The 12,648-nt window shown below is 38.7% G+C and overlaps 2 protein-coding genes across 2 annotated transcripts; both read left to right on the top strand.

Moving 5' to 3' along the window:
- The first annotated feature begins 3,668 nt into the window (after positions 1 to 3,668).
- LOC116209428 lies at positions 3,669 to 5,372 on the top strand. Its single transcript, XM_031543060.1, has 2 exons — positions 3,669 to 4,206; positions 5,130 to 5,372. The coding sequence occupies exons 1-2, from the start codon at positions 3,822 to 3,824 to the stop codon at positions 5,267 to 5,269; spliced, it is 525 nt and encodes a 174-aa protein (XP_031398920.1). The 5' UTR covers positions 3,669 to 3,821; the 3' UTR covers positions 5,270 to 5,372.
- A 144-nt stretch (positions 5,373 to 5,516) lies between these two features.
- On the top strand, positions 5,517 to 9,035 carry LOC116209426 (cytochrome c6, chloroplastic). The gene is made up of 7 exons (XM_031543059.1): positions 5,517 to 5,798; positions 6,080 to 6,217; positions 7,059 to 7,185; positions 7,896 to 7,993; positions 8,255 to 8,286; positions 8,466 to 8,529; positions 8,648 to 9,035. The coding sequence occupies exons 1-7, from the start codon at positions 5,667 to 5,669 to the stop codon at positions 8,789 to 8,791; spliced, it is 735 nt and encodes a 244-aa protein (XP_031398919.1). The 5' UTR covers positions 5,517 to 5,666; the 3' UTR covers positions 8,792 to 9,035.
- The last annotated feature ends 3,613 nt before the right edge of the window (positions 9,036 to 12,648 follow it).

Genomic DNA, 12,648 nt, shown 5'->3' with positions numbered 1-12,648 from the left:
ACAACTAGGACCTAGTCCATGTCTAACAGTCATGCACCACAAATATCAAACATAATCATACCAGTACCAATTGCTAAACATAAAATCATATTTTATGCTATTATCTACTCAGATTCTAACTAGCTAGGCTCTAATACCAATTGCTAGTTTCACGGGGCCAACGGAAGCGAAAAGGAACAGAAATTCAAAAATTTCCTATCCGTGAAACTAATTCCAAGACCTACTAGAAGAATAAGAGTAAATAAAAGCGTACCTGTAATCTTTTAAACAGTCGACCGAGCGTCCCACGCGTGACGCCTCTACCGGTATCCACACCGACTTTGTTGACGAGTCTTCGAGATCGGCGGTGCTAGCGACCAACACTCGAAAGAAACACCGATGCAACACCCGAAATTTTTAGACTAATGGACCAATTTGAGTTTGAGCAATTCAACCCAAATTATATTTATATAAACTCATATGCATACACGTATATATATATATATATATATATAAGCATACACATTTTATATATATAATATATGTCTCCCTCTACCCCATTTTATAAGTAACAGGGGAGGGATCAATTCAACATCCCACCAGTGTGGGACAAAGAAAAAATGAGATTTCCAAGAGCCAAGTGTATGGCTAAGTGTCATCATACAATTGGCCCATGTGTCTTTCTATAATTGGCTTCAAATGGTTCCATAGAAAATAACCACTTAGCACACCATTAAATCTAATAAATCGGGTCTAATTAATCGGCAAATTTAATCTCATTAAATATCCGATTAATTGGTCGCACCATAAATCATCTAATCTCCATTAGACGATTTTATTATTTCAAAATATCTAGTCAATTTAGTCATAGTGTGTGACCCTGTAGGTTCCCAATTACGTTGATAGTAATATCGAAATCTCTATTTCAATATTACAAACAGTGAGCGGTATCTAGCAATGCATCACTGTTACTCAAGTAATCGGAAAGTCAATTTCTCGACGAACCTCGTGACCTATATTACCGTGTAATATAATCCATTGTCCTCTATATCTCTATTGAGCCCAAAGCATGGTCAATGACATCCTTGGATGGCTCAATATCTCTTTTTCTTGGTTTACCAGGTAAGTCTATCAGAACAAATGTGCTTGATATCGTTATATTGATTCATTTGGGTATGCATACACTTTTAGACTTAACCACCAAGTGGCCGTGAGATATCGCTCCCGTTTCGTAGGAGGGACAAATTCTATTTTGGTCACTCACATTCCTCTCCATACTCTATGATATACCCAATAACTGTCTTTATAACCAGCCTGTTACGGTGGCCTTTGACAGTATCAAAGTTGATGACATTACATGTATGAATCCATGGTGACCTCAAGTCAAAGGACCATTACACTATAGTCACTTTGAGATATGCTAATGACAGTCATGTAACAACCCATGTAGTAATCTCATGGCGAGTCAGTCCAATACACATTACTCTTAATGTATACATGTGGTGTGACTTGATATCTCCATATCCATGACCTGTGAGACTTGGTTATCAATCAACACCCACACTAGTCTAACCGTATTATCGTTGTCCTAATTAACGATAATACTTTGACTATGGACATTTAGGAATAATGTTCGGTAATTATAGGATCTCACAATCAAGTCACACTTGATGCCTATTGAACCTACTATTCCAAGGACATTATTGTGTAAAATCGTATTTAGCGCAATCTACACAATAACAGAAAAGCCTTGTAATATAATGAAATACATGTCATATTACAAAACTAATGATAGATTGTCTCTAGGGCATACATCAATTCCTAACACTAGAAACAGGCATCAGCTCACCAAGTCAATAGTTTCGAATCAGCATTGACAAAGGCCTCCTGCAATGCCTCTTTGATGGCACTAATGTCTTTCTTACTTAGGAGCAGACCTCCTTGCAACGACAGGAGGCATTCGTTAAACAGATCATCCCTGTCAGAGGAGCATCACCCAACATCATGGAAAAGAAATTACACAACTTTCCCAACACCATGTGAGAAAAAACAAAGAATATCCAATCCCTAGTAAGCCAGACAAAGATGGAAAGTAGAGAACTTTACACTACCAGACCTTAGGAAATTGACAGCAGAGAAACTACCGTGGCCATCAAAGACAACGGCGAAGGTGAATCCTTCCAGTCCATTCGACCGCACGACTACATCATCCTCCATCTCCTCGCGCAAACCTTGTAGGCTCGTATACCCCCATTTGATCCCTGACACCCCTGTCAGATAAGGGGGAGCATCGATGGCAATGGCAGAACAACATAGGCTCCTCGATTTATTGTTGTCGATTGATATGCTTGTCCTAGCACTTGATTTGGAGCTCGAGTCGTGGCTGAGTCCGGTCAGGAGGAATCATTGGAGCTGCTGGCTCAACAGCGCCATCAGACCGAGCTCCAACACTGAGTCGTCGGCTCCGAGCTGAGAGGAGAGCATAGGCGAGAAAGAAGGCTAAAAAGCGAGCGGTGGTCAATTAGACAAAAGTGAGAAACATAGTCAAATTGTTTAGGCATTGATGATGAAAGTGGAAGAGACGGGGATGGAGGTGCGGAGAAGGGATAGAGCTTAGTCGGTGATGGAGAGGGGCTCATGATTGGAAGGCGGAGGGAGAGGGGCTCATGATCGGAAGGCGGATGGAGATGAACTTGAGGACGGAGGCTGTGAAAGGTTTTGGTATTAAAGCACAAACCGTTGATGGGCTCATAGTAAGAGGATGATGATCTCTCTGATCCTTAAGCTCAGCTCAGAGAAGGTGAAATGAAAGATGGAGGGAGGGAGGGACTAATTTGATGTAGCACGATGAGCAAATTGATGTAACAATTTCCACCATTTAACATCGTCAGCATTCATAATTAACGGCAAGATAAAATTGGTGTGGAGGGGGACCAAATTGATGTCACATTGGGACCTGATTGATGCAACCACCCCACACAAGGACCAAATTGATGCAACTATAGCACTAACTGATGTAACTGTTCAAAGTCAGGGACTAAATTGATGTAACCGTGCAAAATCGATGATAAAATTGATGTAACCGAAAAGTTAGGGATGAAATTGATACAAAAGTGCAAAGTCGGGAACGAAATTAATGCAAAAAATTAGTCAGGGAGGAAATTGATGAAACTTACGAAAGACAAGGACGGAATTGCCTATTTACTCTATATTTATACTATGTATGGAATATATTTCCAACCTGATTGAAGCTGCTGTAGAATCCTAAGATGGAGAGGGATCAAACTTGTACAAGGATGTTTCTTCATTTCCCACCTACTTTTTGCAGACTAATAATCATGGGAGATACCAGCACTTCCACGCTCAATGCTGTTGAGGAAGTTTTCGACCAATTTTGCTTTGCCTCGGGCATGCGCATTAACAGGGCAAAATCACGTATACTTTTCTAAAAAAACACGAGAGGAGAGAATAAAGCTGCTTTTATGGAAACCTTCCAGATTGCTTGTACGGATGACCTAGAAAAGTGTCTAGGCTTTCGAATTGGTTTATCAAAAAAGAAGGAAAAGGATTTCTCTTTCGTAATAGAGAAAATAAGAGCACAGCTAGCGGGTTGGAAGTCTCAGCTACTCTCAATGGCAGCTACCTTGATCAAGTCAGTAACAACCACTATACCCACCCATATTATGCAGTGCACCCTCCTTCTAAAGAAGATCACGTCAAAGCTGGATAAGCTGAACTGCGATTTCCTATGAGGCTCTTCGACTGAGAAGAAAAAACTCCACTGTATCAGCTGGGCCACTGTCACATTGCCAAAAGAAAAAGGAGGACTAGGCATCAAACAAATGCATCTACGTAACAAAGCTCTACTGGGTGGGCTCGCAATACAAACCGCGGATGAAGACTCTCCCTGGGCCAGATTATTGAGGCATCGTTTTGATCGACGATTCACTACGAATTTATGGAAAGGATCGCCAAATAGTTTTGCTTTAAGAGCAGGTCTAGAGGTATGGGAGTTGGGCAGGAAATGGCGAATCGGGGATGGATCACTGGTGAATTTCTGGGACGACACATGGGTGGGTACATCACCTCTGAAGAAAATTCTCAGTGGGCCTCTTCCACAAGGGGAACAAGAAATGAAGGTCAGCACTATTATTTCGAATACAAGGGAATGGGATCTCAACAATATTCCTACTGACATCCCTACCCATATAACAAACAAGATCAAAGGTAAGCCCTTGGATATTCTACCATCAGACCTGATGCCATTATTTGGGGACATTCACAGGATGGCCGCTACAATCCCAAATTAGCATACTTCCTACTAACAAATCAACAAAGACATCCTTCATGCTCTAACTGGCACTGGCTCTGGAAACTTCAAACTGTTCCACGTATTAGATATTTCATATGGTTGTGTCTGTGGGAAAGGATTGCTACAACCTCCCTCTTAGCTCATAGAGGTGTTCAAATCGGCCTAGAATGCCCTTCTGCAATCATCACACAAAAACCATTCTACAAATCATTCGGGATGGCAGCATGGCCAAACCTTTTTGGGAATCCTTGCTCACATCACAAGAACAACATCAATTTTTTGCTACAAATCTGAGTGACTGGTTGAAAAATAACTACATGGCAACTTTTTCATCCTATCTTGGTATACCATAGGAAGTTCTCTTTTCTTTTGCCATCTGGATGTGATGGAAGAATAGAAACAACCTGGTCTTCTCGAACGAGTCCTCACATGGAGATCTACCGAACCTTGTACTCTAGAATGCAGCTCAATCCTTATCAACAATAAGCAAGCCAGCTACTCGTACTATCAAAGAACTGCTAGTGGGTTGGATACCCCCTCCTGAGAATTATTTCAAGTTGAATTCAGATGGATCAAGCATCGGCAACCTGGGTCAAGCGGCTGCAGGAGGAATCATTAGAGATTCAGAGGGATGCTGGATTGGAGGCTTCTCGATGAATTTAGGGCACATTACTAGTATGGTAGCTGAATTATCTGCATTTAGATGGGGCCTTACTTTAGCTCTAGAGCTGGGCATTAGTAAACTCTGTGTTGATATTGATGCTTCATTGTTGATCAACTGAATTTGGGGAAAGGAGTATCAAAATATGCTACTCAAACCTTTGGTTGATGATTGCAGGAAACTCAGTAACCGGGTTGACGAGATCAGACCAAGACATGTCTATCGAGAATCAAATGTGTGTGCAGACACATTGGCCAAGAGAGGCAGACGACAGATTGTCCCTCTCATCAACTACTCTTATGTTCCCTCTTTTTTAAGTGTTGCGTTTTCTGATGATGTTAGATAGGTTGTTATACCTCGTACTGTGTTAGACATAATGGTTCCTTAATTAATGAAGATCTTCCTTTCGTTACCCAAAACAAAAACAAAAAAACAAAAATGAATGACCGGACCAAAACGAAAAAAAAAAAAAAAAACAAACGGTGAGTGCAAGAATGAAGAGAAGAGGAAAGAATAGAACGAAAATGGACAAATCGAAAAAGTCGAGGACCTATCCATTATCCATTGTTCTTCCTTCATCTTCCCACTTCCCACCCACACCTTCGACGGCAGAGCAGCATATCCTCCTACAATCTCCGATACTTGGCGGTCACTCTTGGCTCAATCTGCTTGGTTGGGAGGCGTTGTTTCTTCCCGGCTCCCGCTGTACAAGAGATGGCCCCATCGGCGACTGCGGTCCATCTCGGCCGTCCACTCCCTTGCCGATTCACCGCCGTCAAATCGAGGCACTTGAGTACTCCCACGCAGCCTGTGTCCCGCCCCGCTCCCTCTCCGGCGTCCGGCAAGGCGAGTCTAGTCCGACGTTGAATTAGAGCAGTTTTCCTGGCTTTTAGTCTTGTTGAGGAATGAGGAGTGAAGGGTGTTTAAGTTTATACTCTTTTAGGTCCAATTTCTGCCATTATCTAAACCGACAAGCTCGTACACTTACTGGTTTTTCGTGTTAACTCTGTCGCGTGTTGCAATGGAAGAATAACGAGGGCGAAGGCTGTACTGCCAGGGTGATAGATAGATAAGTGGCTGAATCCATGATTCTTATTGTAGTTGAAAGATTATGATGTAATGTGCAGTGGAAGAGAGATTACACAAGCACGACGAATGCGCCGCCAACTGGAGCGGGTTCTTCAATCAGGGGATGTGTTAGGGATGCCCTCCCGGTGGTTCGGGCACGCTCTTCTGTTGTACATTGCCTCGCCTCTTGTCCTAATGTAAGTCGTTCCTTTCCCTTTCTATAGCTGTTTTTCATATGTATGTGGGGGAGTGAATGGACTTTTTCTTGCTCCGCATTCCTGATTGATGAGTATGATTGGATCAGTCAGAAAAGATATATGTATTTCGTAGCAATATATATGGAATGAAATTGTGCAAAATGATACATTTATAGCTATGAAGTATATACTACTAGTATAGAGTTGGTCGGAAGCATGTTGGTATGTAATTTAGTGAGTTTGAAGTAATTTTCTATTTTCACCCCTCATCGATTAGTTTGATGATCCAAGACTCCTAACGGTGATTTCATTCCCCTCAGATTCAAATACCATGTTCGTCTTGAAAATTATTGGTGGTCATATTTCCTTCACGAGGCATATTTTTACGCAATGTGCAGATAGCTCAAATTTATAATGATTAATTTGTAATCTGCTACGGTAGAGAGAGTCAAAACAGTTTTTTGGCTTTTTCGAGTTTCACAAGGGTTCAAATGGTATGAAGGTTTATGGTAAAAGTAATTAGCTTACAGTGCGAGGGCTGAACTAAACTGTGAAAGCGAACTTCAGTATGAGACCTTTTTGTCACAACATCTCCCATATCTTCAGCTCAGGGAATCGTCATCATTACTTACCAGCACCAAACCAGTTGTCCCGCAGTGTAACACAAAAATGCAGCTTTTATTGTTGAGTCTATCCTCTGTTTGTAATGGAGCAGTCTTCGTATTACTAGCACCATTAATTAAGTCACCATCTTACTTGCCTTATGTTTGTGAAATTTCTTTTTTTGTCATAATCCATTAATTCTTTCGGGTTATTTAACTTGTTAGATTTCATGTTCAAGGCAAACACAGCAGCAATGCAAGTAGGAGTCACTCGCAAGCCCAAACTACAAGTGGAGCTCTTCAAAGCTTTGGCTTCACCTCTTATGGCTGCAATTGTAGCCTTATCATCTCTCTGCAATCCCCCTGGTAACAACTGAAAAACCTTAGATCATCAATTTCTTTCCATCTGAGCGAGCAATTGTTGAAGTAAAGTTTATGGATTCAACTTCCCCTGGTAACAACTGAAAAACCTTAGTTCATCAATTTCTTTCCATCTGAGCGAGCAATTGTTGAAGTAAAGTTTATGGATTCAACTTCCCATTGCTTGCCTTTATAATCTGAGTGATCTTGGTTCATCTTGCGATTATTATTACAATTTTGTTAATTGTAATTATGTGAATATTTTGGTTAATCGTTCGAGGTTTTTTATCTTTTGGAGTTTCAGCACTATACTCTAGGACTCCTGACACAAAGTCGAGATGTGGATCTAGAGTGACTCATTAGATGATGATCCATGTCCAAGCCCGCTCCCCCCCCCCCCCAAAACCAACTTTTACGAAGATGGACTCGGTTAGAGTGATCTAGAACATTTCGTGTTTGCCAGTTTGCTTTTTCTTGGTAAACAACATGCATCTGTCTTCAACACTATCTTTTCAATTCTAGACCATTGAAGGAAGTAGGAACTAAAAGTTTGAGCTACCATAGCAAGTGTGATAATATAATTATTGCTTTAACTCTGTTGACATAAGCATATCCCTAGGGATGGAAAAAGCAGAACATCAGGGACCTAAGTGGTCGATTCAATATACTAATTCTTCAGAGCCCTTAATTCTTCTTACACCTTTTGATGGTGGCAGTCTCACTTGGACAGACTGTGGACATACAACGCGGGGTGGCTCTATTTCAGCGGGCCTGCATTGGTTGCCATGATGCTGGTGGAAACATTATACAGCCTGTGAGTTCTGAACTTGAATGATGATTTGTCTACTTCTAGGGCTTTATTTCAGTCTTTTCAAGCGGCATGTACATACAGTATACTGATATTGATAAAGTAAAACATCGAATTAAACATATGCTCCACCGCTTGTGTGGGCACCCTGTCAGTTCCTTTGAGCATAGACAAAACCAATCTACAGAAGTATGGGTTGATTTTCTTTAGCTAATTCTAGGTTTCTGGTGCAGTAGCTCATCCCACGTATTGTTCTCTTTATGTCAGGGTGCAACTCTTTTTATGAAAGATCTTCAAAGGTATAGAGCCTCATACGAATAAAAGGGACAGAAAGGAAAGCTTCTACCGGTAGATATGATGATTCGATTAGTATGCTCCATGTGGCTAGCTTGATGGATTAATCAAAGATAGATAGAATTGCATTTTCTTTCCTTGAACTATATCAAGGAGGTTGATGTGGCCACTGATGCAACTGCAGAAATGGTGTTGACACGGAGGAGGAGATCTACAGAATTACCTACTTCGGCAAAGGAAGAATGCCTGTAAGCCTTTCAATTTGATGTGCCTGATTTGTCCATCATGCTTGTGTCGCTTTCCTGTGTCATATTCAGTTGGACTCAGAGTGTACTTTAGTCTAAAAACTGCTCTGTCTACATACAGGGGTTTGGCGAGAATTGCACGCCGAGAGGCCAATGCACATTCGGGCCTAGGTTACCAGAAGAAGACATCAAGATACTGGCCGAATTTGTGAAAGTGCAAGCTGACCAAGGGTGGCCCAACAGAGATATAATAAGCCAAGATTAACATTTTAAAGTTGCCCTTCGTTCTCCTCCTCTTTGTACCAAGAACGTCATCTCTTTTTTTATTTTTATTTATTCCCAGCCAATGGGTTAACTGTTAAGACTCGAAATATTAGATTGATTATGTAAAGCAAGCAAGCGATGCAGGGTGAGGTTGTGTCTGAATAGAATGGTGCTGGAATCCATTTAATCATGAGGGTCACCCCAACTTTACATCTTTTGCAATTTGAACTCGAAAGTTCTGCTCAGTTGAAAATTTAGTACCTATGACATCTTATCTATATTAAATGACATTTGCATTTTATATAATAACGTTCCATGACTTGCATCACATCATATTTAGCTTTTTAATTTCTTGATTATATTTGTATTCTCCATTATCTCCATGACAATAGGTTGGTTGGACTACTCATCCTGTGAATGTTGGTTGGACTTCACCGCCCTCGGGGTGGATGAAGCTCAATACGGATGGGTCAGCATTGAGGAACTCCGGCAGGGCTGGAGCTAGAGGGGTTTTGGGAAACGAGCTAGGCCGTTGGATTCGACGCTTTGCTTTATTTCTAGGAGCAACAAACAGCCTTGTGGCTGAATTGTGGGCGATCCGTGAGGGGCTAGTTATGATCAGAGCCCTGGATATTCAGTCACTTTGGGTTGAGCTTGATGCCAAAGTGGTCTTGGATCTAATCTAGGCGTCATCTCAAGATAATTTGTTACTTAAACCTCTCATTAAATATAATTTGTTACTTGAACCTCTTATTAATGATTGTAGGGGAGCTTGGGAAACACTTTTGGAATCTTCGAGTGAAGCACATATATTGTGAAGGGGACAAGGTAGCAGATGCCCTTGCGCGAGTTGGTCGTCATATCTTTTAAGACATTTTGTATTTTGAAAATCCACCGACAGATGTCGCTGCTCTAGTGACATGTGATATAATGGGGACTACTTCTCCCATATTTGTCCGTGACCATACCACTGATATGGTGGGAGACTAATTTCATTTGTATAATACTTCTTCCATGTTACCAGGGGAAAAAAAAAAAAAGAAAGAGACTATATATCGTCTTTAATAGAACTTTCATCTGTCATTACCTTTCCCGTAATCTCAAAAAGAAGTATAACATGTGCCGGGACTCTTGGCAAGTGTCAAAATGTCCTATGCCAAATGAGGACAATCATGGCAAAGATCCGGTGGCGGTAATGCGCACGAGCCATCATTTTGATTTTCCATCTTCGATTGTCGACAAGATATTAGGTGTATCATATCACATTATATCACCGTGGATATCAATCCGTTACATCGTCCTATTAATGCAACGTCTAATTTTTTTTTTAATTTTATCTACGACGTACTTGGACAAGATGCGATATAAATGATCAAATTCAAAGTCGAATCTCCACGTAATTAAATTTATGGTGCTCATCGTTTATGTAATCGGGTTGGACCAATTTCGGCCAAGTCCACTCATGATGGGCCATTGGCCCATCCAGTCAAAGAAGCCCCTTTGACTCTCCATTACTCTCTTGCTCGTTGCTTCCAATGCACCCCAATTAAGTTGGCTTTATTGGCTTCAAAAGCTCCCCCGTTGAATTGGATTGGATGGATAAATCATGAGAGAATGAATGGCAAAGTTACATGCAATTGAGTTATTTTAATTAGTCATTCCACCCACGTGTTAAGCAGAATTATTATTCACAAATATTTGTATATTTTATTATTTAATTATATTTATAAAAATATTAATTAATATATATAATTGTAGGATTAATTCTTTAATAATTTCTAATTAAGCTTGAAAAAATACTAAACTTATAAAAAGTAATAAGTTATATATTATATAAATAAGAATAGTAAAATCATATATGTAGAATTATTTTAATTAAAATTAATGTTCTTGAAACTTTTAAAATTCTTAAGTGAATTTTAAATTTTTAACACCGACATTGTGGAAGATATTTTAATTTTCTTATTTTTAAATCTTTTATATGATAAAAAATCACACCTAAAATTTATAATAATATCATTATACGATAATAAAAGGAGGAGTAACGCGTAGGAGAGTGCATGTAGCATAAATGTGTGTTCAAATTGAATGACTTTTCAGATCCCACCAATATAATTATGACAAATGCACAACATTATAGTGCCACCTGGCTCATTGAGGTGCAAAAGTCCCTAGATCAAAGTAGTTTAAAAAGTTGTAACTTATGGCAATCTAAAAAGGGGTTTTTACCTAAAATGGCCCATGGTTTGTCCGTTTTGTCAAATCTATCACATACTTTTTTTTGTCAAATCTATCCCATGGTTTACTTTTTGCATCAAATCTATCCCGGCGTTATCTTTTCCGTCAACATCTAATGGCCGTGCTGACGTGGCACGTGGAGAGATAGTGGGCCACACTTGCCACGTAAGCGCCACGTCAGCACGGCCGTTAGATGTCGACGGAAAAGATAACGCTGGGATAGATTTGATGCAAAAAGTAAACCATGAGATAAATTTGACAAAAAAAGCATAGGATATATTTGACAAAACGGGCAAACCATGGGTCATTTTAGGTAAATACCCATCTAAAAATTCAAACTAACAAAAGTTCAAATTTCCTAATTACTCATGGAAGTCCAAACATCTTATATATAAGAAGTTAAAAAGTTTCCTAGATCCAAAAGCCATATATATAGTGGACTAATATCTCTCCTTTTCAACTAGAAGATGATAAGATTTGCTCTTTGGATTTTCTTAATTGCAGAGTTTGTCGTCGCTGCTAGCTGGGCCACTAAGGTGTTTAAATGAAAAAGGATTCAGTTGATTTCTTGACAACTTTAACGTGATGAGGTTATGATTTTCTATCTTGATTTTCTTAGTTGTAAATTTCTCCATTTTCAATAGAAGATATGTTTTCGTACAATAAAGGAAATGACAAGAGATGCACTTTTCGTACGATATGTTTTCGATTGTCATTATATTGCCGTCTTGATTATATATATAAAGTTGTATTCCACCCAATTAAATAGGGACAAAATTGTAAATGTTTAATAAATTAGTATGTTATATAAAAATAATAATAATTATTATTATAATTAAAGAAAATATCCAAAAGAAACATTGAAGAAGAATTCTAATCATTTATTGTTATTTTACAAGCAATTGCTATTTTATTAGTAAATAAATATACATAATTTTAAAGACATTAAGAATAATTAAACTTTACGTAATTAATTTTAATAATCATCATTAGCCTTTAAAAGTTAAATTAGGTAAATCTCTCATTGAAGTGATTATTTATTTTATCTAAAATTTTTTTCTAATATACAAGACCTAATATATGAATATGAGAGAGAAAAAGACAATTGCAGATACTTAATGTTAAAATTTTATAGACTTTGGCTATTAATCTTTCATTAATATTAAACTAGCAAGGAATTTTTCTTGTTGGATATCATAATTATTCTCTCATAAATTGAATTGATAATTGAGGTCATGTTTATGAAATATTTTAGATTAATTATTTGCTTATGAGCTCTTTAATTAATATTATCTAGTGTGTGTATGAAATATATAGTATTAAAAATATAGTATAAGAAAAAATTTTCTAATTTCTATATAGCAATATAAACTATAAATCAATATTAATAATTGTCTTAATATCTAATATTTCATAATAAATTTTATCTAAAAAATCCTATAATGCACGGGTTTAATAGCCTAGTATATATAATAAAGATTATGTATAACGTATAATTAATTACCAGTAGCCCTAGGCAAAGGTTTCTTTGCAAGGGACATGGGGTTCATGAAAATGCTGGCCCCGAAAAGCTCCCGGCTGTTGCATTTCTTTCAAAGTAGGATCATTCGGTCATGCATA

The sequence above is a fragment of the Punica granatum genome, chromosome 5 (genome assembly GCF_007655135.1).
Source record: "Punica granatum isolate Tunisia-2019 chromosome 5, ASM765513v2, whole genome shotgun sequence".
In the NCBI taxonomy this organism is placed as follows: domain Eukaryota; kingdom Viridiplantae; phylum Streptophyta; class Magnoliopsida; order Myrtales; family Lythraceae; genus Punica; species Punica granatum.
This window is presented reverse-complemented; position numbering and strand designations above follow the sequence as displayed.